At 49.0% G+C, this 25,788-nt stretch overlaps 1 protein-coding gene across 1 annotated transcript in view; it reads left to right on the top strand.

Moving 5' to 3' along the window:
- The window catches only part of BAZ1B (bromodomain adjacent to zinc finger domain 1B), a 314,567-nt gene that overhangs the window by 259,223 nt on the left and 29,556 nt on the right, over window positions 1-25,788 (top strand). The window contains exons 15-17 of the mRNA XM_085649665.1: window positions 5,805-5,952; window positions 6,275-6,387; window positions 8,134-8,282. Coding sequence (XP_085505791.1) covers window positions 5,805-5,952; window positions 6,275-6,387; window positions 8,134-8,282 — 410 coding nt within the window. The remainder of the gene's footprint in view (window positions 1-5,804; window positions 5,953-6,274; window positions 6,388-8,133; window positions 8,283-25,788) is intronic.

The following is a 25,788-nucleotide window of genomic DNA, read 5'->3' as shown; positions in this document are numbered from 1 at the left end:
CTCACCAGTGGCATGGGTCCCCTATTTGAACCTCTGCACAAATGCGAGTTACAGTTCCTTACTTGGAAAGTAGCCTTCCTGGTAGCTATCACATCACTTAGAGTTACTGAACTCCAAGCATTAACCATATAAGAACCATTTCTACAAATACACCATAGTAAAGTGGTTCTTAGGCCTAATCCAAAATTTCGGCCTAAACTGGTATCTACCTTTCACCTTAATCAGTCGTTGAACTTCCACTATTTTTCCCTCAACCAGACTCTGTGGCAGAACGCTCTCTCCACACCCTAGACGTTAAGAGCAATACTCTACTACATCGAAAGAACTAAAAGTTTAAGAAAAACAAAACAACTTTTTGTAGCTTTCTCCCCACCTCACAAAGGCAATCCCATTTCAAAAACAGGAATTGCAAGGTGGGTTGTTAAATGCATCCAAATATGCTATCTCAAAGCTAAACACACATTAACTATTCCCCCTAGAGCTAATTCCACAGGCAAATTAGGGGCTTCTATGGCATTTTTAGGGAACATTTCCCTAGATGACATCTGAAAGCAGCAACTTGGTCTACACTGCATACTCACTAAACACTATTGTGTAGATGTGCAAGCGAAGCAACAAGCTACTGTAGGCCAGGCTGTATTAGGAACTCTTTTTCAAACTACTGCAATGGATACAGGTTTCCACCGCTAGGGAGGAAAAATGCTTTATGGTCTATGCTAAACTATACAATCTACAGCGCCTATGGCTCGAACGGAAAATGCTACTTACCAGTATGCATCTGTTCTTGGCATGTAGAGTTGTATACGCCCACCCACCTCCCCGGGTACCTTTTATCTGTTGCAGTATTATCTTATTTAGATATATCACATGAACATCCTTTTCTATTCTCTTACTAACTCCATCACCCTTAATGGCGAAAAACAATCTGAAGATGGAGTCGATACCCATGCTCACTATCACCATAAGGAGTTGTCACCTATCCTGTGACTACAAAGACTTATTCGACAAAAACAAAGTGCAAACATCCGAGCCCAACACCAGATACCGATCTATTCTAAAGTATACAACTCTACAGCTCTACATGTCCAGAACAGATGCATACTGGTAAGTAGCATTTTCCTTCCAATACATCAATAAGGTGTGCATTGGATGCTGCTGATACTGCAGCTGGAGAGAGCAACACCAGCATTCTCCTTAGACATGCTTGGTTAAGGATCTCCGGACTGAAGCCCGAGGTCCAACAATTCATTCTAAACATACCCTTGGACAAAACATCTTTTTGGACCTGAGGCTTTGGAAAAAATGAAAGGACAGAGGTTGCCAAATCTATGGGAACTCTCCAGTTCCCTTCCAGTAGAGGTTCCTTTTGGCAGTCCTTTTAGGTGAGCAGGGTCTAAGACCACACCCTCAAACCAAATACATCCACTTATTAAGGTAACAACCAGAAAGGATTCTTTCCAGGAGGTTACAGGGGGAAATATCCCCCCCCCCTCCCCCCCTGGACTATACCACACCTGTTGGGGGAAGACTGCAACAATTCCTTCCCATTTGGCGGTCTAGAACTACAGACAAATGGGTGTTGGGAATTATCTATTATAGTTATTGCCTGGAGCTTACCACCAATCCTCCAAACATTCCACCTCGTTCTCACCAGAACATTTACACCTGCTCAAACAAGAAGCAGTCTTTTACTAAAAGGAGCCATAGAACCTGTACCGTTACAATATCAAGGTTCAGGCCTATACTTCCTGTATTTTCCAATTCCCAAAAAGGTTGGCTCTTTGAGACCAATTCTGGATGTCCGAGAACTAAGCCTCTACATACTGTCAGAACATTTCCACATGATGACACTCCTACTCCAGGGAGACTTAATGTCTACTCAAGACTTTAAAAGACGCAGATTTCCACATTCTAATTCACCCCGCTCCTCGCAAACATGTCAGATTTGTGATAGTGGGCCACCATTACCACTGTTTGGAGTCACCACTGCTACCAGGGTATTTACCAAATGTCAGACAGTAGTCGCAGCTCATCTAAGACAGCACATCCATGTCTTCCCATACCTAGAGGACTGGCTCATCAAAGCCAGCACTTACCAAAAGTGTCCAACACACTCTAGCCACAATCCATTTGTTACACCAACTAGGGTTTACAGTGAATGCATTGAAGTCCCATTTGCAGCCTTTCAACATACAGACTTACCTTGGAGCCACCATAGACACTCCGAGCTCTAGCCTTTCCCAATGCAGCCAGAATTCTTATTATTCAGTCTCTTCTCACTCAGTTCCAGTCAAACCAATCATTACCAGCAAGAGTCTTAATGCAACTGCTAGCAATAATGGCGTCTTGCATAGTGAGTGTTCCCCATGCGAGACGTCACATGCGTCCTCTCCAAGAATGCTTAGCAGTTCAGCGGAACCAGTCGCAGGGTCAATTGACCGATCTAGTGTTGGTATGTGGCCACACGCTTCGCTCTCTGTAGTGGTGGAACCCAGAAACGTTATCCAAAGGACAGCCCTTCATCGACCCAGTTCCACTGACAGTCCTAACAGCAGACGCAATGCTCACTGTTTGGGGTGCTCACTTGCTCAATCACACAATCCAATGATTGTGGAGTCTACAGCACAAAAGGTTCCATATAAATCATCTAGAACTACTAGCAGTGTTTATAGCGCTCTGAGCCTTTCAAACTCACCTCACAGGGAAAGCTGTCCTAGTCTACACGGACAACATGACAGCTATGTACTACATACAAAAATAAGGGGCGGGGGGGAGACACTCTCCAACTGAGATGCCTATCACAAGCCATTTGGAAATGGGCTATTCACCACAAGATGCATCTCCTGGCAGAGCATCTTCCAGGAATAAACAATCTGATTGCAGACCACCTCAGCAGACAGAAGCAGCAAAATCATGAGTGGGAACTTCATCCTCATGTTCTCCTCCCATGCTTCCAGGAATGGGGATTTCCTCACATAGACCTGTTTGTCACAATTTAAAAAGCCCAATCTTCGCCTCCAGGTTCCCACACCTGCTCTCCAAAGGCAATGCCCTATGGATGAACTGGTCAGGGATATTTGCTTGTGCTTTTCTGCCTCTCCCACTCATTCCGTTGGCAGTTCGGAAACTCAGGCAAACATCCCTCACACTGATTCTCATAGCTCCCACTTGGGCAAGTCAACCATGGGTCACCACCCTGCTGGAGCTGTCGTAGTTCCACGCCAAAAGCTGCATCTCACCTCCAGTCTCCTCACTCTGAGCCATGCGGAAATCAGGCATTCAAATCCCAAAGAACTCAACCTAGCGATCTGGCTCCTGAAATCATAGTTTGGTTGTTTACAATTACCACCAAACTGTATGAATATCCTAAAAGAGGCTAGGAAGCCTTCTACTAGGGCATGTTATGCAGCAAAATGGAAACTGTTTATCTATTGTAACAATATCAATCCTCTTGATGCTACTGTTTAGAACATCATCTGTTACTTGTTACATTACATTTACAGCAATCCGGACTATCCTACATATCCTTCCATCTAGCAGCAGTAGCTGCATACTTACAAAACAGACAACACTTATCTTTATTCAGAGTATCAGTGATTAAAGCCTTTATGCAAGGATTAAAAAGTGATACCACCAAGCGTCCCACCTGCACCAGCGTGGAACTTAAACATAGTCCTTACAAGACTTATTGGTACACCACTTGAACCAATGCACAGGTGTCTGTTACAATTCCTCTCATGGAAAGTTGTTTGCTTTATAGCAATAACTTCACTGAGGAGAGTTGGTGAACTCCAGGCATTAAATATACAAAAGCCCTTCTTTCAGCTTCATAAAGACAGTGTTTCTTCGAACTAACCCTAAATTTCTTCCTATAGTAGTTTCTGCCTTTCATATCAATTAGCGGAGTTACCTGTGTTCTTTCCTCAACCTGACTCTAGCAGAATGAGCTCTACACATACTTGATGTTAGAGCACTTCTACATTACGTATTAAGAAGAAAGGAATTTTGCAAAACAAAACAGCTTTTTGTTGCTTTTCACACAAATGTGGAATGCACCACCAACACCAAGAAAAGATTATGTACAACCGCTGTTGATATAGTCTAAACTTTTATAGTAGTAGGTCTTTAAAAAGAAGAAAGTTAGGAACTATATTAGTCTCATGTGGCAACTGTTCCCTCCTGTATCCAGGGACAGTTAAAAGTGGAACTGCTCCTGTGCCGGTTAGGAAAGAAGACCGTCCTCGTTGACGTCCTCCTATTAGGACGACGGCAACGAGGACGGTCTTCTTTCCTGATGGAAGTCCACACCTGTTGCACGAAATGCGTCGGATTTTTCACACTAAGCAGGATGGGTATGCCCAGACGTGGATCCCATGCTCGCTGTGCCACTAGATTTAAAGTTAGCCTGGTTGATGAGGGGTTATACCCTGAAACCAGTCCCAGGATACTTGTTTACGGTCCAGCGAAGACCTGGCCTGGCAGTTCGGGCTGGGCTGTTCCCATGAGAAGGGTCAATACGGATTTGCATATGGCTGGGTCTAACCTGGGGTGGCATGCTAAGCAAAAGAACGATTAATTTAACCCAGATCTCTTGACACTGGGGTGTATGTTTGATTTATTCGGTATTCTGTATCATTTGTTTGAGTAACATCATTATTTAAAGGTCATTTCCCTTTGGCGCTTAACTTCTTGTTTTTTAAATTAAATAATTAACCCTACTTTGAACCTCGTTTGAAGCCACACTAGAGCACCTCTCCATGACAGTAACTTCCCTGTTGGTTTACTAGGTAGAGGCTGTTGGGTAACACCTTAAACAGTAAATGGCTTGCTGGTAGTTAAGGACTCACCACTCCCCAAAATCCACCCCTACCCCCAACCCCCCCCATCCCCCACCATCGGTTATTTTACATTTTCACAATAATGAGACCACGTTGCTCCTCAAGTTCTGCTAAGCTTCATGCACACCGGGAGAAAAATCCTTTCGCACTGAAAGTGGGCCTCAGTACCTATTAGATAAAACGGGCCTCAGCCAGTCTAACCAGCTTTAATGTGATGCTGGCATCTAAACCTTCTCTAACTATTTAGGTTGTCTGGAGTAATACATTGGTGCCAGAAAGTTTGCAAGCTCGACCTGGTGTAGACATAGCCTGTAGTAAGGAAGAAAAAGGTGTCTAAAGCCCAATTTAGATTTTTGTTTTTTTGTTGCTGATATCTGTAAAGCAGCGAATTGGAAATCCGAACTCTTACACGTGTCAATAGATCTTAGTATCTGACTTTGTGAAAAGCAAGGTTAGCCTGGACAAATGCATTGTGCAGTTTTTCTTGAAACATTGAAAGCCTAATGGTTCTGCCATGCAATGTTTTTGCGTAATTTGGTTGCTTAAGTGTACCGTTTGGTGGACATCTATATCCATAGATTTTCTTTTAGTAAGTGTTCCTTCACTGTATGCCCCCATCATGTTCCGATCTTCTCTCCCCACCCCTCCCCCCACCGTCTCTCCCCAATTATGTTCTTGATAAATTTCATAAGAAAACCTTTTTGGGAAAGTGTGCATCCGCTGCCTTGTTATTTACAGGTGGTTATTTGAATTCTGAATATTGGGCTGCTGATCTCTGCCCATTAACCTGCATGAAGTCAAACGCGTATTTGTGGCATCTCTTAATGTTTTATTTTAACATATTGTTGGTTGCAGGCTATCAAACTGATTATTTTCTATATTGATTGAAATAAACGTTAGAGTTCTATTCAAGATATTGAAAACATTCCTTGGATACTAAAGATCCATGTCATTTGCTCTCATTAGGTGAAGATGACAAGCTGATCCTGTGCGACCAATGTAATAAAGCCTTCCATCTTTTCTGCCTAAGGCCAGCACTCTACGAGATACCGGATGGTGAATGGCAGTGCCCTGCCTGTCAGCCATCAACAGCTAGACGCAACTCTCGGGGCAGGCAAGTCTTCTGTCCTAAATTCCTTCCCCATGCATACATTCTGTGTGCACACAACCTCCTTTTATGTTGTGCTTTAACCAAGCTCATTTTGTCAGTTGACAAATGATTGGTTTTATCCTCATCTTTTCCATATGATGGTCTCCTTTTGTGGGACAAATTTTAAGGTCTGCCCCATGAGTCTGGCATTCTGTGGCTGAAGGCACAAGTGAGTAAAATACTACCCTAAAGTTGAGTCAGTAGAGCAGTTTTGTGGGTAAAACATAGGGCATTGGTTGAGGGCATTGGTTTCCTAGCCGTTTTAAGTACCTTTTCTGTCTTTCAGGAATTATGCAGAGGACTCTGAGGACGAGGATGAAGAAGAATCTTCTGAGGAGGAAGATGAGGAGGATGAGGATTATGAGGAGGAGGATTATGAGGATGCGGTTGGGCTCAGATGTAAGTATATGCATTTTCTAGCAACATATTGGGCAATAGGTTTTGCCAAAGGGTTGTTGCCAAAAATGAAGTAATACTGCCTGCTTTTAATGCAATCTTTTAAAAAATGTTTTCATGTACATGAGGGCCCCACTTTCTGTTTGCAGACAATCTTAAGGTGATTGGAGCAATAAGAGACGATTGTGTGTAGCTCATAACTCCAGTAAGTTATCTAATGTGAGGGGAGCCTTACTTGCAGATCCTGTTTTTTTTATGCTGCCTGCGAACCTGGGTTTGTCCTTGTGGTCCTGGTTGATCCTTGCTCTGTTCTTGTGGTGCTCTGTATCAACTGAGTTTCCCTCAAATGTTCCATTTACTCGCTTTTAATTCAGGTTAACATATGTGATGCATGTACTCATTTATACATGACACATATGTAGGCACTCTGGTAATATTTGCCACTGGTGATAATCTTACTGCTTCATAGTGCCTGAAATTAACAGAACCTGGTACTTGTGGCTGAACTTCAGTTATTAATTTGTACTACTTCATATTCGGGTTGTGTTCAGTAGTGCCCGTCCTGTTCTGCTGTTAAGTGGCCTATGCCTTTCCCTCGAAGAAATGCGATGTCTCCTTCGACCCAGTGACTTCGAGCTATGAGTGGAAGCCAGTGTCGGAAGGTGAAGATTGTGCTCTGACGGCTGTCTTGTGCTCACAGCCACGAACTAATACTGTTGGTAGGGACGCTTGAGAGCGGAGCTTTGGTTCCTCCCGTTTAAAGATGCACTGCATCTAAAAACTAAACCAAAATGTAATCCAGACTGTCGCATTAGTGATGGAAGGTCATTGTAGAAAACTTTCCTTTCAGTTTTGTAGTCCAAGTGTAGCCCCTTCACACACTGTATTCTTCAACAACCCACTACCCACTCAAAAAGGTAATAAAGAATGCCGGCTTGCTAGACATTTGGCACATGCTGTAATGTAAACCCGACATGTGCGGTAGCTACATGGTACAAAAGGAAGATTTGCTTAGTCTGCCCCTTCCTTTGGGACTGTCATTTGGCTGGATGATTTATAGATGGAGGATGTTGGATTAGGCATGGCAGGCAGTGGAAGCTGTTGGGATGAAGGTGCTAGAAGCTGCCGCATGTTCTGGCCTTGAAGGCAATGGAAGAACCCTGTGCTGATGGCAGATATGGTGTCCTTGCCTGCCGTTCTGCCCCTCTCAGAGTATTGATTTGTTTTCTGATATCCAGCACTTGTGATCCTTCTTTCTCTGTTTCAGACCTATGATGTCAAAGTGTGTTTGAGGGACTTGGCAGAGAGAGCCTCCTCTGTGGACCACTTGCAGCTTCCTTATGGGTCATTGCATTCTACAGATAATCTGTCCAAGTCGCGTCTGCGTGGGATTTTCATGTCTCTTGTCCACTGTAGGCGGCCATCTTGAATAGCTGCAGTCCGCATTCTGAACGGTTTTTCAAATGTTGGTGCCGGCATACGTGTTGCACTGCGCTGACAGTGTCACAGTTGTTGCTTTTTTGGGGTGTCCACTCCTACTCTTCAATAGATATGGCCGAGTTTTTTTGCTTTTTCCTATAACTGGTATGTTAAAGGTGAACAGGTTGTCATGTTGCTGGTCACTATTATTTTTGGTTTCAAGATAGATATTCTTACCAAAATGCAGCGCAGACACATTGTATTCCTTCCTGTAAATTGGCTAATGAACAAGCAGATTTTAACTTTTCCTTCCAAAAACTTCCTTTTCAGTGAGATCTAGGAAGGCAGCCAAGACCAAGCAGAGCCGAGCCTCGCGTTCCGCCCGGCAGAGCAGGCCAGTCCGGAAGAAGGGTTCAGCTGCTGCTAGAGGCGCCCGGCAGCGCGCTGCACCTGCCAATGGCGCGGACGTCGATGAGCTGGTGAGAGCGCAATGACCTCCCTGGGGGAAACGGGTCTTCACACAAGTTACACACCAAACAGGTGTGCCTCCTCCCCGCAGTATTGTTCGGACATTCTCCTGCCCTCTGAACAAAGCCTTCAAAAGCCTGCTGCAAGGGGCATTGGTATGCTTGGCATCCGTTTTTGCCTGGTGACTTTCACACATTGTCTTCATTATCAAGGCACCCTGCAGCTTATTAAAACACTTTAAATAGCATCTGTATTTTGGAAATAAGACTTGAGGTCGGGGTGGGGGCGGGCACGCTTGTGTTGACAATGTCAGCAATGTTGGAATCCGGCAGTTGTTGGCCCAGCACTGCGCGCTCCCCCATTACTCCCCCTCACACTCCCCTATCTTAAGGGCACGCCTGAATATCTGCTGTAGTTCCAGTGCACAGTGCCACCATGCTACTGGACCTTTCTTATGAAGGCCCGAATTGGCTGAAACTTGTGCCTCCATAGCTGCCCACATAGTCTTGCCCACAAAACGAATTCCTCCAGCAAGGACCAACAGAATAGTGTAGCTGATAATTTACCTATTGTCTGGTAAAATATAATTTAGACTATTTTGTGCAAGTCCTGGCGGCACTCGTTTTGAAGTACAGCCTGGATCAGAAAAAACCTCAGATGAAGGGGGGTCTCGTGCAAGCCTAGCATTTTTGTAACAGCCACACTCTGGGTGTCACCTACCATTAGTGCTGAGACCATTTTCAAAGGGTAGTGCTGCCATTCCTGTTAAATCACTAAAGTCGTAAGGGTCTTGAAAAATACAAGCATCGCATATGCACAAATGTAGCAAAGTGAGTCCTGCCCATCCATCAGGAAAGCAATAAGGATGTGTTGTAATAATGCCAATCGCATAATAATGGTCATCCGTGACTAGTTTGGGCATTTTTGGTCTAGTTGTGCCACACAGGCTGCCATCACTGACATAATGAGCATGCCTGGCATACTTTTAGCCATCCCTGACAGAATGATGAGTCCGCCTCCATGTCTGACAGTCGGTTGGCACCCTGGTTTTAAAGGGGTCTTTCCTCGGCACAGGCATTATTAGCATAACACAGGCATCGTGGTATTATGGTAAACACCCATGGCCTATGATCCTCTGCCGTTGGTATGCTCAAACATCACTTAAATTCTGATTTGGCTCATGCCCGCATACAGTATTAAATTCAAATCTGAATCTATCCATATGTGGCAATTTTACATGATCGTACGCTATGAAAATGACATGCTGGTGTGATTTTTTTTTTTTTTTTTTTCTTTCTACAAAGGGGTTTCAGGTGTTTCACAAAGGGGGTTTCAGGTGTTTCACTAAGGGGGTTTCAGGTGTTTCACTAAGGGGGTTTCAGGTGTTTCACTAAGGGGGTTTCAGGTGTTTCACTAAGGGGGTTTCAGGTGTTTCAGAAAAGGGGTTTCTTCTGGAAAATTAAGTTTGTTTGCCCAAAATCGAAAGAGGTATATGGTACAAAAAAATGTTACCAAAAAACTAATATGCTGACAAAGACAAAATATTGCAATTCTGAAAATATTTAAGGTTGATGGCTGAATGATAATTCAAGCAGAGTTGGGAATACTTACTGCTGTGGTTATGTCCTTTGCGCCACAGGAATATGATGATTTGAATGTTAAATCATTACTTATGTGGAGGCATATAATATTGATGTACGTTTTCATGGCATTTTTACTGGTGACCTTGCCTTAAATGCTTTGGTAGTAATTGTTAATAATCCTGCTTAAACTGGTCATAGTATATTTACACATGTTGTCCCTATTTTAGTGATAAAACATGCTAGTAGCTCAGCAGGGCTTTCCTTGAACAGAGGTAGCTCTTACTACAGAAAAGGTTGTAAACGTCTGCACAATATGATTTGCAGACCAAGTCATCAGGTGTCATTTTGCTGACCAAGAGGAACTTTTGCAGCTGGCCGTGGTCACAGGTCTTTGTGTAGTGCAGCATTCCGCTTTTGGCCTCCTCAAAGCACTCTCCTCAGCTTTTTGTACGCCAGACTTTACCATTCAAATGTCCCTGAGATTCCTTCATTTTTTGATAGAACCTCAGCCTCTTGTACATTTCCCCTTCCCTACCTTTGATCCTGTGAGTGCCGAAGAAAGTCCGATTAGATAAAGCACAACAATTCTGTTTGCTCCAAACTGTGCTTAGTCTGCGATTTCAAACTCTGAACATCTGCCCACTACTTTATCTACCGTCAGCAGGTATGCTGTCTAAGCAGCAGGGCAGAATATTGCATTGATCTTCCACACTCTACAGCTCAATGCGTATAGATGGAGTTGGGTCAATTCAGAGGGTTGAGTCTTTCAGCAGAAGTGGTGGATGTCTTCATGACTGCTTGCCACCATTCCACCAAGTCCATACATTGAAGCTGGTGAGCTAAATTAGTCTGTGTGAAGAGAAGCATGTATAACCCCTACAGATGAGTCTTTTTTGGCACACCCAAGACTTTGCTGTGATTGCTGTTTATCAGCTACCCTACCATGGCTTGCAGCCCACCCACCCCTACTGTGATGAATTTGTTAAAGGGCTGTTGCATTTGTTTCCATCGGCTCCTTTGATCACACCCAGTTCGACCGTAATTTGGTCTTGACGTTTGTGTTCTCCCTTCGAGCCCCTCCCCAGCTGTATTGAGGCTCTTGGCCCTAAAAGTCTTGTTTATCCTCCAGGGGAGTTTCATTATCAGTCATCACTAAATTGTCCTGCCCATTGGTAAGATTATGGAACACTCTATACGTAATATGCACAAAAAAATAGTGTTTACGCTTTTATTTTAAAAGGACATTATTTAATTATTTTTTTAGTACAGCCTCTGAAGGGCTATTTTGTTTTGTTTTCTAGCATCTACTTTGAAAAAGTAAACTCAGTTGAATTTACCTAGTGACAAGAATATTTTCATAAACTTGTTTTTAAAAAAAAATCTTTTTGGGGAAAGTTGAGACTGTAGGGTATAGAGACTAGCATTAAAGGCTAGGGAAACTGCAACGCCCCGCCAGTATCAATCAATCAGTTAATTTGTAAAGCGCGCTACTTACCCGTAAGGGTTTCTAGGCGCTGGGGGGGGGGGGGTTGTTGCTGCTACTGTTCGAAAAGCCAGGTCTGGAGTTGTCTCCTGAAGGTCAGTAGGTCTTCGGTTTGTCGTAGGTAGAGGGGCAGGGTGTCCAGGTCTTGGCAGCGCGGTGGGAGAAGGATCTGCCTCCAGAAGTGGTTCTACGGATGCGCGGGACTGTGGCCCGGGTGTGGTCAGCGGAGTATCCTGTTGGGTACGTAGGAGAGTCGGCTGTTGAGGTAGGCTGGGCCAGTTTTGTGGAGTGCCTTGTGTGCGTGGATCAGGAGCTTGAAGGAGATCCTCCTGTCGACGGGGAGCCAGTGCAGGTTCCTCAGGTTGGGGGTAATGTGGTCGCGGCGCGGGACCTCGAGGATCAGGCGTTCATTCTGGATTCTTTGTAGTCTGTTGATGAGCTTGGATGAGGCTCCGGCGTAGAGGGCGTTTCCGTAGTAGTCTGCTGCTGACTAGGGCCTGGGTGACTGTTTCCCTCGTGTTTGTCGGGATCCATCTGTAGATCTTGCGGAGCATGCAGAGGGTGGTGAAGCAGGTGGAGGAGTCTGCGTTGACTTGTTTGGTCATGGTGAGTTTCGAGTCGAGGATGACTCCCAGGTTGTGTGCGTGGTCGGTAGGGGCTGGCGGGATCCCCAGTGATGCGGGCTACCAGGAGTCATCCCATGCTGAGGGGTTGGACCCGAGGATGAGGATCTCCGTCTTGTCTGAGTTCAGCTTAAGTCTGCTTTCTTTCATCCAGTCGGCGACGGCCTTCATTCCCTGGTGGAGGTTGGATTTGGCGGTGAGAGGGTCCTTGGTGAGGGAGATGATCAGCTGTGTGTCGTCGGCGATTATGTTGAGGTCGTGCTGTTGGGCGGTGCGTGCTAGTGGTGCCATGTAGACGTTTAACAGCGTCGGGCTGAGGAAGGATCCCTGTGGGACGCCGCAGATGATCTTGGAGGCCTTGGACCGGAATGGGGAAAGGCGGACTGAGTTCTGCCGGAGAGGAATGAGGTGGGCCAGTCCAAGGCCTTCTCCCGGATCCCTGCGTCTTGGAGGCGCGTGCGTAGTGTGTGGTAGCAGACTGTTGAAGGCGGCAGAGATCCAGAAACTGTCATGGATGTCAGTAATTTTTCGGTGAAAAGGTGGCGAGGGAGTCGCACAGGGCTTGCGATGGCGGGATGTCGTTTGCGCTGGAGCTGGGGTTGGAGAGTTCCTTCATGATGTTGAAGAGCTCTTTGCTGTTGTGAGCGTTGTTGTCAAGGTGGTCTGTGAAGGAGGTCCTTTTGGCGGTCCTGATGAGGTGGTGGTGGTTGCGGATGGCGTCTTTGTGGGCAGCGCAGCTGTCTGGCGTCTTGTCGCTATGCCATATGTTCTCCAATTTCCGGCAGGTGCGCTTTGAGGCGAGGAGTTCCGGGGTGAACCAGCTGGCTCTTTTGCTGGTGTCTCTGTTGGTGGGTTTTTTCAGCGGGGCTACAGTGTTGGCGCAGTCGTTCATCCAGCGTTCGAGGGTGAGTGCACCATCATCGGGGTAGGTGGGGTTGGTTGGAGGGTTGAGTGCGAGGCTTGTCTGTAGTATGGCATCATGCATGCAGGTGACACATTTTCTTTTTTCTGGCTCCTGCTGAGAGGATCTTGACCTACTGAGTACAAGCTCTTGAAATTTAACCAAACCTTTAAATGCCGTTGCTCAGATTCTTTAAAGACAGACTATGCTATATTCCATTTCCAAAAAAAAATCCTTCACAGAATGCCATCTTTTTGTGAAGTATCAAGTGTGAATGAAAGGAAACTCAAACAGACTCTCACACAGTCTGTATTATTTGCCTTCCAGAATCTAATTTTCCCAACACCTGCGAATTCTGTAAGAACATGTCCATGAGTTCCTAAAACAGGGCCAAGATAAGGCCATGCAGGCTAGAACTGACTACTATAAGAGCTTGTTGACATGGTGAGAGCGTCCACGTTACCTCTGCTGTTTACAAGGACCACCCCCACACACACAGCCCCATGTGTTTTGCTTCATGTTGACATTACTCTAGATCCTGTTTTTGATCTAGATCTTTGGACCATTCAAGGTATATACACTTTTTTGCACTCCATCTTAATGTATTGGGTATTCTCAAAAGTTTGTCAGAAATAACAGCTGCAAGGGTTTCACGACTCTTAAGACTTCTCTTCAGCACCTTTCCCGAATGATTGTTTTTCTTGTGACCATTAGTTCAGCTTGGAGAGATTTAAGTCTCCTCCTGTTAGAAACTATATAAAGTGTTCCATGAAGGTAGTGTGATTGGAACTTATCAGTTTCCTTCTTAATGGTGGTATTCGATGTCCCCATTAATCAGACAGTCTCCCTACCTACATCTTCCAGAATCCTTCCGCTAAGAAGAGTTAGAATTCTCTGGCTGTAAAAAGGGTTCTAAAAGTGTACTTCTCTCTTAAGGGATTTCCATGTATAGTCATAAGCGTTGAATAGTCATTCCCACCTGCGGGAACCCCAGAGCACTTTTTCCAATATATCTTAAGTGCTGAAGTCTCCTTTCTTCAGGAAGGCTTTGAAAAGTCACTTAGTCATAATGCAGCCTAAAGAATTCATCTTTAATTGACAAAAGGAGAAACTCCAAGGAAATGTGCTCTCGATGCATAAATATATTTGTAAGGGCCCAGCAAAAGAACCTTCACAAACCCTTTTGCTAATAGAGAATCCAAAATTAAGAAGTGCAGAACAATGTAGCCCATAGGCTGCCATTATAAGTAAAGAAAAAAGACGGTCTAAAGGCAGAGAGACTTCAAATATCTCATCATGCTCAGCCAGAGCACTCCTCAGCCATGTCATAGAATGGGGCATACAAACACACACGCAATGGCATATAGTGTCCCTCTATGCGGATGATGCTTTGATCTACCTCTGCAATCTGAGTGAGGTGCTCCAGGGCCTGGTTGCTCTACTAGACGCCCATGCACGGCTATTAGGATTAAAAATCAACTGGGACAAATCAGTCTTATTCCCGATGACACCCATCCCAGTCTAACAGTCAGCGGCAACCTCAAGCTCCATTTGCCAGAGTGTGTGACTCGTTCACATATCTAGGAGTCCAAGTCTATCATCCTCAAACCGACTTGATAGATGGTAATCTGGGTCAGGCCCTCACTAGTGCTAGAACATCACTTCTGTTTTGGGCCACCCTCCTGCTCTTCCCCCATGGGTCAGATAGCAATATCCAAGATGCTCCTCCTCCCCGGGCTCCTATATTCTTTCACCGTCCTCCCCTACAGACTGCCCTAGAAGGTATTTACAGATTTAATGTTAATTAGTGTCTCTGATAACTCCAGGCCAAGGGTGGCACTCTAGAATCTTCAGCTTCCTATATCAGAGGGAGGTCTAGGAGCACCTATTTACGAGCTATTTTACGTGGCTGCTCAGCTCCAGTGGCCCATGCGTTGGTTCGCAAAGAATAACTTCGCAGAACTAGACACCTGGGCTATGGCGTTATCGCAATCAGACCTCCTTGAATGGCTATCAGGCTCCAAAGTCCCGCTCTAGCGGACTGAGGGCTGTACTCGCCTGGTTGAAATACGTAAAACCTAAATGCCGCTCTTCACGGGATGCCCCAGATCTCCTCATAGAGACACTACAAGGGACATACACCTGGTTGAAGCGCCTGGAATTGGCGGCATGGCAGGCAACCGGCCTGACAACATGGGTTGACCTTTTCACTGACTCCACCCTAAGCAATTTTGACACTGACAGATGATTACGGCGGGTCACCAGGAAAGTTCCTCCTCAATGCGACATTAATGCGACAGGCGACCTATATCTGGGGAGACATAAGCGCATGGTACCTCAAACCTTGCAGACTCTACTGACACACGGGACAGGCAGGTAATACCTTGCTGCCATCTATACCTCCATTATAAAAGACCCAACCCCCTCACTGGCCTCTGCGTGAATACTGGACAATGTTGCTCTCCATTGAAATAACAGACAAGTAGTGGAAGCAGTGTGTAGAGAACCCCAAAATTATCTCAATGAACGCTAGGCTAAAATTCACTCAATTTAACGATCTACATCATAGGTATCTAACCCCGCATAGGCTAGCACAAATGTATCCGACCTCCACTGATATATGCCCTAGATGTAGTCATTCAGACACTGACTTTGGCCACATGGTATGGATGTGCTCTCACATTATAGCATACTGGGGGAAAATATCTGATACTGACAACAGCTATGGGATTTATAATCCCGGCCAAGGCCGCGCACTACTTGCTAGGCATCACAAAACTAAATGCATGTCGGAAAGATTTCAAAAAATTCCTGGATTTGGCGCTGGTTATGGCTAAATGCACCATGGCTATGGCCGGGAAATCTCCTACGGGTCCTTTCACCAGACACTGGCTGATCGCTCTCCGGCCCCCTTAATAGCCCTACACGGTGCCAGGGAAGTCTGGTACCCAGAGTTCTTGAAACTCTAGTTTGCCTGCTACTTTGGTGGGGAACTTCGGTCACGGGAGTGACCTACACCCCAGGCTTCGCAACCTACACCTTTATGCATGGCGATTGAGTGGTGACCGTTAAATGTGCTTGATTTGCTGGTAATAGTAATCTGTCCTTTCAGGCTGAGCTCCCTTTAACAAAGAATCTATGCTGGACGAAGTTTGCCTGGTGTGGTGCTAGTCATACCGACCCTCCAAGTCAAACTTTTGGATATTTGTTTTATATTCTTCCCATTCGGAATCTCTTACCTGATCAGCTATCTTTATAAAATCATTTGTTGCAATTCGCTTGATCAGATTATCTACTGAAGCTAATTCATGGTTCAACAGAACTTATTTTAAAAAGTGAGCAAAAACAAATTTCAGCATTATGATGCATAGCTGCTTACTGAGGCTACCGACCCTCAAGTGTCTTCCTAATTGCCATCACCTCTGCACGTGGCACAAGTGGTCTATAGCATGTAGTACCACTACCCTGCACCACCACCTTCTCGGACAAGTTAGTGCTGAGGACCCGGGTGCGTTTTTATCTAAAGGTGTTTTCCCCTTTTTTGTGTTGGCTAATCGATCACTCTCAATATCACAAAAAAGAGACATGGGGAAAAAGCCTTCTCTGACTCCCCGGTGGACGGGCGTGAGGAACCGGACACGCGTGGTTCTTTGGAGTAAGTGTGACTACAAGACCACGGTCCAACAAAGGTCCCGGGTTTAGAGAACTTCTTGTAAACCCTAAAAAAAAAATTGTAAAAAATTGTTCCCTTGGAAATTTCCCAGAGTAGATGATATTGTGGCACTGTCCAGCGTGATGAAGTAAGGTAAAAACTCCAGATAGGGGTGAAGACCAGACAACGAGGGACCGACACCCTGACTAATGCCAGAGCGACCCTTTTGGGCGTGCATAAATTGGCAGAAACATGTTGGTATCTGCAGCAGGGATATAGGGGCTTTTACCTCCCCTGAATATCCCAACCTTTACGTTTTAATCCTACCAAGGGGTTACATGAATAAACAGTTTGTACGCGGATGCCGGTTGCCACGCTGGATGTTTTGTTTAAAATGCTGCAATAAAAACATGTTTAAAAAAAAAAAAAAATGAATAAACAGTTGATGGTTTCCTCTTAGGTAGTTTTAACTGTGTCTGCACTTTTTGGTCCCTTCTTAAGGGAATATTCTGTTCGAGGCATATGAGCTGCAGATCACACACTTGTGCACAGATCGCCATCTGGTGTTGGGCCCAGATGTTTGCAGTTTGTTTTTCCTCTTGGAAAGTCTTTGGAAGTCACAAGGTCGGTGACTCCTCCTTTGGATCGTATCCGCATGGGCTTCGGCTCCATCCTCAGATTGTTTTTTTCGCCATCTGGTTCTGATGTGATCTCGGAGGACTCTGCTACCTCTCCGTTCAGAATACCTTCCCCACCTCTCCCACTTTCTCCACCCCCTCCGCCTTCTCCACCCCATCCTCATCGTTCTCCCACCCCTTCTCCACACGATGATGATCAGGGGGACCCATATGATGACATAGGGGATGTCCCCCAGGACCTACCCACAGGGGACCCCACTCCTACAGGATCCCCAGACCCATGTGACGACTACAATATCCCAGATATCCCCAACGTCCCACAAGATGACCTTTACCCCTCCAGGCCATCTCCACCAGAAGACTCATTGGGGTTCCACCATCTACTTCAGAGGGCGGTACACTATCACGAGGTAGACTTGCGTTCGAAGCATGTGGGCTGCTGAATTCATATCTGTGCATAGATCGCCGCCTAGTGTTGGGTCCGGATGTTTGCACGTTGTTGTCCTGGAAGAGTCTTCGAAGTATCCCGAGATAGGTGACTCCTCCCCTGGACTACAGTGCGCATGGGCATCCTCTCCATCCTCAGATTGTTTTTTTCCGCCATTGGGTTCGGATGTGCTTATCTTGACTCAAGTTAGGAAAATCTAGTTTCAGGCCAAAAGGCCTTTAGTTTTCGACGGTACTGTTTCCGATCGGTATCGACAGTTTACAGACTAGTTTCGCGATTTTAACAACTTCTCGGATCCATTCAATCCGACCATCGACCAAACTTCGACGATGGAATCGAGGACCCCATTCAAGCGGTGTCCTGTTTGCCACGCCAAATACCCCCATATCGACGTCCACCCGGTGTGTAACAAATGCCTCTCACCGGATCATGACGAATCGAAATGCATGGCCTGTGCCCGATTCCGATCCAAGAAGACTCTACGGAATCGACGAGCCGCGCGACTGGAAGCGCAGCCGGCCAACATCTGCAGCACCGAGGACGAAGATGTCGAAAGCGTGGAAAATACACCCTCCAGCCCCACTTCCGAACACGGTTCCCGATCGGAAGATGTCGAAGAAGAGCTTTTTCACAGGGAAGAAGCCGACGATAAGGTAGGAGACTACGATGAGGCCTTAGGGGCCGAAGAAGGTAGCTCCGGTGAGGAGCAAGGCCTACCCGTCCAAATGGAGGATATCCCAATGGGTCAGTCGACGGCTCCGGTCGAGGGATCGCCTTCGGGCCTTACCCAAGACCAATTCCGCAGTTCCTCGGCCCCGCCCTCTGGCCCGGCCACGGACATTCAGCAAGAGCCATTGTCACCTAAAAAGACTGGTTTCCCTACCACGAAACCGAAACCACTCATCGCACCGGTTCAACAGAAACCGAAAGTGAAACTGACACTGGTCGGCTCGAGGACCACCACACCTTCGACGCCAGCCAAACCCGTCGGCTCCGACCGCACCAAATGGGACTTCGGTGCCGAACTCGCTGCAGCCGATGTCGGCGCCGACCCAAGAAGGAAATCTATCGGTACCGTCAAAGCGCCAAGGCCCCCGGCACCGAAAACATCGGCACCAGCCATCAAGGTGAAAATGGCCACTGCATCGCTATCCACCTCGAAGGCAGCGACTAAGGTACATTCATCGACGCCGTCGTCGGCTCCTACCCCTCCTCTGCTCGATGACCCGGTGACTTCGAAGAAGTCCACGCCTGCCGATACGGAACCTATCGGCGCCAAAGAACCATCGGCGTTCCAGGTGCAACAAGTGGCAGCGTCCTTGAAACGCATCAGGGAAAAGGCAGCCCTCCAGACCTCGTCGGGCTCCGAACCGAAACGGGCACAGAAGGCACCTTCGGCACCGGCCAACATCACCTTTGGTCTGCCGCCATCCACGGCGCCGAAAATGTTCGAAATCAGAACCCACGTCACACAGACAAGGTCCCCATCTACCGAACACTCGACTACTGGGACATCGCCGTCCCACTTCATCGATGCCGACACCGGCAGGCTTATGCTCCAAAAGCGGAAGATCACTTCAGGGCACGCTTTGGACTCTTATAGGATCCCGCTAAAACAAAAAATGCCGGCGGAATCGGAACCAGTTCTTTATGAACGCATCCACACCTCTTACACGGATCCATCATTCTCTCCAACGCACTCCGACACTGATGCAGTGGAGGACTACATGGGTGACGACACCACCTACCCCGAAGACATGGACCCTGAGGGCCAGCAAGACCCTGATCAAGTCTGGGATGACCCCGTAGAGCCTGGTGCTGCCCTGGATACACAGGACACGCAACTTTATGGCGCAAAAACGTCCCCCACAGAGGACACTGCTGCATTCAACGCCCTCATTGAACGTGCCGCAGCCAATCCTGGAGTGCAACTCCACTCACACTATCGAGGATGATTTCTTGGTGGACACTTTCGCATCCTCCGAGAGGACTGTAAAAACTCTGCCCATGTTAAAGGGTGTCCTAAAGCCAGCAAAGGACATTTTCAAAGAAACCACCAGGGCACGGGTCATAAACCCCAGGATCGAGAAAAAATACAAACCCGCACCTGGGGACCCCACATACATTAGGAGCCAGCTGCCTCTGGACTCCATTGTAGTTGCCAATGCTCGCAAACGAGCACACTCGCAGACAACTGGTGATGCTCCTCCCCCGGACAAAGAGTCCAAGGTTCTAGAAACCTCCGGCAAACGGATTGCAGCCCAGGCAGCAAACATATGGCACATCGCCAATACACAGGCCCTCCTAGCTCGCTACGACCGTTCACACTATGACACATTAGAGACCCTACTCCAACACCTGCCAGATGAGTACAAAGAGGCAGCGGAGCTCCTCATCAGGGAGGGACAACTGCTCACAAACGCATCCATCAAGTGTGCACTGGATGCCGCAGACACAGCTGCAAGGGCAATAAACACTAGCGTCATGCTACGACGACACGCCTGGTTACGAATCTCCGGATTCAAACCTGAAGTCCAAAATAACATCCTCAATCAGCTGGTCAACCCCGACTACTTATTTGGACCGGAGGTTGACACCACCTTAGAAAAGATGAAAAAAAGACACGGACACTGCAAAGTCAATGGGGGCTCTGCAAACGCAGACTTTTCGTAGTGGCTCCTTTCGTCGCCCCGGAAATAGAGGTGCAGGTAGAGGACAGGGGGCACAACAAACCTACAATAAAGGGGGCGCACAGGGTTCCTACGATAAAAACACCCGAGGTGGATATCGTGGCTCCAGCACCAAGGGCAGAGGACGTGGTTACGGCAATACCAGGTCCTCCCCCAAGAACAAACAGTGACGCCCTCTCCCTTCCCCCCGACCACATAACACCTGTCGGGGGGAGACTCCAGCGGTTCTAGACCTGAGACCCCTCAACCACTACATTCTCTCAGAGCATTTTCACATGCTCACCCTGCAGCAGGTTCTCCCACTCCTCAGACAGGGAGATTTCCTAGCCACGCTAGACCTCAAAGATGCGTATTTCCACATACCCATACACCCGTCACACAGAAAATATCTCCGGTTCACCATTCAGGGTCAGCACTATCAATTCAAAGTCCTCCCCTTCGGAGTAACAACAGCACCCAGAGTTTTCACAAAGTGCCTAGCTACCGTGGCTGCACATCTACGGAGGCAACACATTCACGTCTACCCTTACCTGGACGACTGGCTTGTTCAGGCAAAGTCAGCCCAGCAATGTGCCAGCCACATGTCCCGCACCATTCAGCTCCTTCACAGTCTGGGATTCTCACTAAATTACCCCAAATCACATCTCCAACCCGCACACGTACAACAGTACCTAGGTGCGACCATAAACACTCTGGCAGCCACAGCTCAGCCAAATTTAGTGAGGATCAGCAGCATGCAAATGCTGATTTCCAAGTTCAAACCCCAACACTCCCTTCCTGCGCGAGTGTTCATGCAGTTGATAGGCATGATGGCCTCCTGCATTTTCATAGTCCCACACGCGAGACTACATATGCGCCCGCTTCAGGAGTGCTTGGCACGTCAGTGGAATCAGGCTCAAGGACAGTTGAAAGACCTAGTGTTGGTGAGCGGTCGGGCATACAACTCTCTGCATTGGTGGAATCCACAAAACCTTTGCAAGGGCCGACCGTTCCAAGAGCCTGTTCCCCAAATAATACTGACAGCGGACGCGTCTCTCCAGGGATGGGGAGCTCATGTACTCAATTACACAGTGCAGGGACTATGGACAACACAACAAAAGAAGATGCACATCAACCTTCTGGAACTGTTGGCAATCTTCCTAGCCATGAAGGCATTCAAAGTACATCTGTGCAACAAGGTCGGGTTGATCCGGACGGACAACATGACTGCCATGTACTACATACAGAAGCAGGGAGGAACACACTCTCCACAGTTGTCTCATCTGGCTCAGAGCATGTGGAAGTGGGCCATTCAGAGGAACATATTCCTCATGGCGGAACACCTCCCAGGCAAGGACAACCAGATGGCGGATCTGCTCAGCAGACACAGCCACCAAATACACGAGTGGGAGTTACACCCATCAGTACTCCAACCGTACTTCCAGCAGTGGGGTCATCCAGAGATAGACCTATTGGCGACAAGCAAACGCAAAATGCCAAAGCTTTGCCGCCAGGTTCCCACATCCACAGTCGCAGGGCAATGCGATATGGATGAACTAGTCCGGCAGATTTGAGTACGCTTTTCCCCCAGCGCCATTGATACCGCTGGTGGCACGCAAACTGCGACAGCACTCACTGACACTCATCCTGGTTGCTCCAACATGGGCACGCCAGCCATGGTACACAACCTTTCTGGAACTTTCCGTGGTACCGCATCAAAGGCTGCGGATCAAACCCGCGCTTTTGACGCAGGACCATGGAGAAATTCAGCACCCAGATCCGCAACAGCTGAACCTGGCAATCTGGCTCCTGAAATCCTAGAGTTTGGCTACCTAAACCTGCCACCGGACTGTATAGAGATCATTAAGGAGGCCAGGAGACCCACTACCAGGGCTTGCTATGCAGCTAAATGGAAGAGGTTTGTCATTTATTGCAACAACAATGACATTAACACGCTAGACGCATCCATTCAAAATATAATGTTACCTCTTACACCTATACCGATGCAATCTGGCATACACCTCAATACGTGTCCATTCGACCGCAATAGCAGCCTATCTCCAGAACAGGCAGCACCTCTCTTTATTCAGAGTGCCTGCCATCAAAGCTTTCTTGGAGGGACTTAAACGAGTAATTCCCCCAAGACACCCACCCGCACCGGTGTGGAACCTCAACTTGGTCCTCACCCGACTGATGGGTCCACCCTTCGAACCTCTCCACTCATGTGAGATTCAATTTCTCACCTGGAAAGTAGCTTTCCTAGTGGCAATCACTTCGTTAAGAAGAGTTAGTGAACTCCAGGCACTAACCATTCAAGAGCCATTCATACAGGTTCACGCAAACAGGGTCGTACTACGTACCAACCCCAAAATCTGAAAGAAACACGTTAGTTAGATTCCTCACCTTAGAATATCCCCAGGCGTCAGACTGGATCCGGAAGATTTTTAGTCAGCAATACCCCTTGCGTGTCGCTAGGCGTCGTCTGCGGCTCCGCGTCCGTCGTCGGCGTCGTGCGCCGGAATGACGTCGTCGGAGTACTTAGACGCCGCCCTCGCGCGCTGACGTCAGTTCTTCTTTTTTCCGCGCCAGTAAGCGCAGATCCGGGAGAGCTACCCCTTTTAGTCTTTTTTGACTAAATCTTTTTTGATCACTTTTGATCCTTGTCTGTCGACATCTGGTGCCGGTAGGATGCCTGGGTTCAAGGCTTGCGAGGATTGCCATCGACTGATGTCGGTGACCGACCACCACCGCCGGTGCCTCTACTGTTTAGGCCCCGACCACGACGCGGAGTCGTGCTCCGATTGCCAGGCCCTGACTTCGAAGGCTCGGCGGGAGCGGTCCCGCAAGCTTCTCGAGCTTCGCCACTCGGCTCCGCGTCGTGCGCGATCCCGGTCCAGGAGGAGGTCCAAGGATCGCTCGCGGAGCCCTAGCCGACGCCACCATCGATCGTCGGGCTCCAAGTCGTCGGGTAAGTCCAAACGCTCTAAGAAGTCCAAGCGGCGACATCGCTCTTCGGACTCCCCTCGCGCGACTTGGCCGAGGGTCCAAGTGGTTCCACCCCCGCGGCTCCGGCGGAGCCGCAGGCGCCGCGCCCGTCCCCATACCCTCCGGTCCCTGGGACTAACGCGACGCCGGCGGAGGTCAGTGCCTTCCTCTCGGCCATGAGGAGCCTGGCCCCGCCGTCGACGCCCGCTGGCGCGCCTTCGGACCCCGCGGACTCGACTGGGCGACCTTGCCTGCCGGCGGCTTCGGCCCTGGCGCCGTCGACGACTCCGGTCTCGACGCCGCAGGTCCCCGCGGGGCCCATGCCTGGGCCCCCGTCGACGCCGGTTGACCTAACCACTCCTGCGCCGGCGCATGAACCACCGACGCCGTCACCGGTGCCGCCGGCGCAGACGCCGACGCCGCCGTCTTTGGTGCCGACTCCGGACGGCGTCCAACCCCAGTTTAGCCCTATTCCGGACCCGACGCCGCAACGGCGTCGACCGACGCCGCGTCCGGCGCCGCTTGAGACCTATCATCTCTACAGTCCGGCTCCGATCATTCCTCCTGTTTATCAGGAATCGGAAGACGGGGGAGACTGGGAGGGGTTCGAGGACCCTATGGCTGTTCAGTCGCAGCTTTCACAGGACTGGGCAGATGAACTGGGGGAGGCCAGTGGTCTTGATACATCGCCAGACACTGGATTCACTTCTCCTCCGACTGTGGCTTCGGAGGAGGGTGCAGCATTTTCTGTGGTGCTGCGCAAGGCGGCCGCAGCCCTTGGGCTCGAGCTGCCTGCCGTGGCTGTGAGGACTAACATCCTCACTGAGGTGCTTCAAACCGCAGCAAGCTCCACTGAGCCTCTGCTGCCGTTCAATGAGGCCCTCACTGACGTTCTGCAGGGCACCTGGTCCAAGCCCTCCACAGTTCCTCCTGTGGATAGGAACGTTGCCAGGCGCCACCGCCCTGCTCCGGGCGACCCCAGTTTCCTGTCCCAACATCCCACCCCCGAGAGTCTGGTTATCCAGGCCTCTACCTCCCAATCCTCCTTCCCGACCGCTCCGCCGGACCGGGATTCCAAGAGACTCGAGCAGTTTGGCAAGAAACTGTTCTCGTCCCTTAGTTTGGGCCTGCGGTCTTTAAACACCGCCTGTCTCTTGGACCGTTATTCCCATTCTCTGTGGGATACGGTGGAGGACGTGCTGCCCCTGTGTCCGGAGGAGGTCCGGACACGTCTTACCCAGGCTTTGGCCGATGGGAGGGATGCAGCGCGGCACGCCATACGATGTGGGCTTGACACCACGGACTCGCTGGGTCGGGCGATTTCCACCACGGTGGCGCTCTGCCGCCACGCCTGGATGCGGTCCACGTCATTTTCCGGGGATGTCCAGACCACCCTCATGGACATGCCCTTTGATGGCACTCGCCTGTTTGGTGAGAAGGCGGACAGTGCGCTGAACCGCTTTAAGGACTCCCGGGCTACGGCCAAGTCCTTGGGCCTCTCGGCTCCGCGGGCGCACACCTCCGCTTTTCGCCCCTTTCGTGGCCAAGGAAGGGGCGCCTCCTCACGTCCGCCCAGCCACCAGCCGCAGAACCAACCTGCGCGCGGTCGCGGACGTGGTTTCCGCCGTGGCGGATCTGGAGGACGACGTGGTCAGCCCACATCCACCCCGGCAGCATCCGCCTCAAAGCCTTCCTAGTCCGAGCTTTCAGGCCCATTCCACGCCAGTGGGCGGCAGAGTTCGCCATCACCTGCTCCACTGGCGGTCCATTACATCGGACAGGTGGGTGCTGCAAATCGTCCGAAGGGGCTACTCCCTCCCCTTCGAGACGACCCCTCCAGCCATGCCACCGCAGCACCACCGTATCTCGGGGGATCATTTGAATCTTCTCCGCGAGGAAGTTTCGGCCCTCTTGGCCAAGGGGGCTGTCGAGCGCGTTCCGAGTCCAGAAGTAGGTCGTGGTTGTTATTCCCACTACTTTCTGGTTCCCAAGAAGGGCAAAGGGGGGCCTACGCCCCATCTTGGACCTCCGGAACGTCAATGCCTTCCTCCGAAAGGAAAGGTTCAAGATGTTAACCTTGGCTCAGGTTCTAGCTGCCCTAGACCCCGGAGACTGGATGGTAGCGTTGGACTTGCAGGACGCATATTTCCATATCCCCGTCCTGCCGGCCCACCGGCGTTACCTGCGGTTCACGGTGGGCCACGAGCATTTTCAGTTTACCGTGCTCCCCTTCGGCCTCACCAGTGCCCCTCGGGTGTTCACGAAAGTGATGGCGGTGGTCGCAGCTCATCTGCGCAGATCAGGGGTTCCAGTCTTCCCCTATCTCGACGACTGGTTGTTGAAGGCGGGCTCGCCCCAGGCAGTCGTCTCCCACCTCCAGACTACGGCGGATCTCCTGCATTTGCTGGGATTTTCCATCAACGTGCCGAAGTCACACCTGAGTCCCTCTCAAAAGCTCCTCTTCATCGGAGCAGTTCTCGATTCGGCGCAGTTCCGGGTCTATCCACCGGAACAGCGGGTCCGGGATATACAGGC

This window comes from Triturus cristatus, chromosome 3_2, assembly GCF_964204655.1.
Source record: "Triturus cristatus chromosome 3_2, aTriCri1.1, whole genome shotgun sequence".
NCBI classification, from domain to species: domain Eukaryota; kingdom Metazoa; phylum Chordata; class Amphibia; order Caudata; family Salamandridae; genus Triturus; species Triturus cristatus.
Note: the sequence above shows the minus strand (reverse complement) of the source record. Positions and strands in the feature narration are given on the sequence as shown.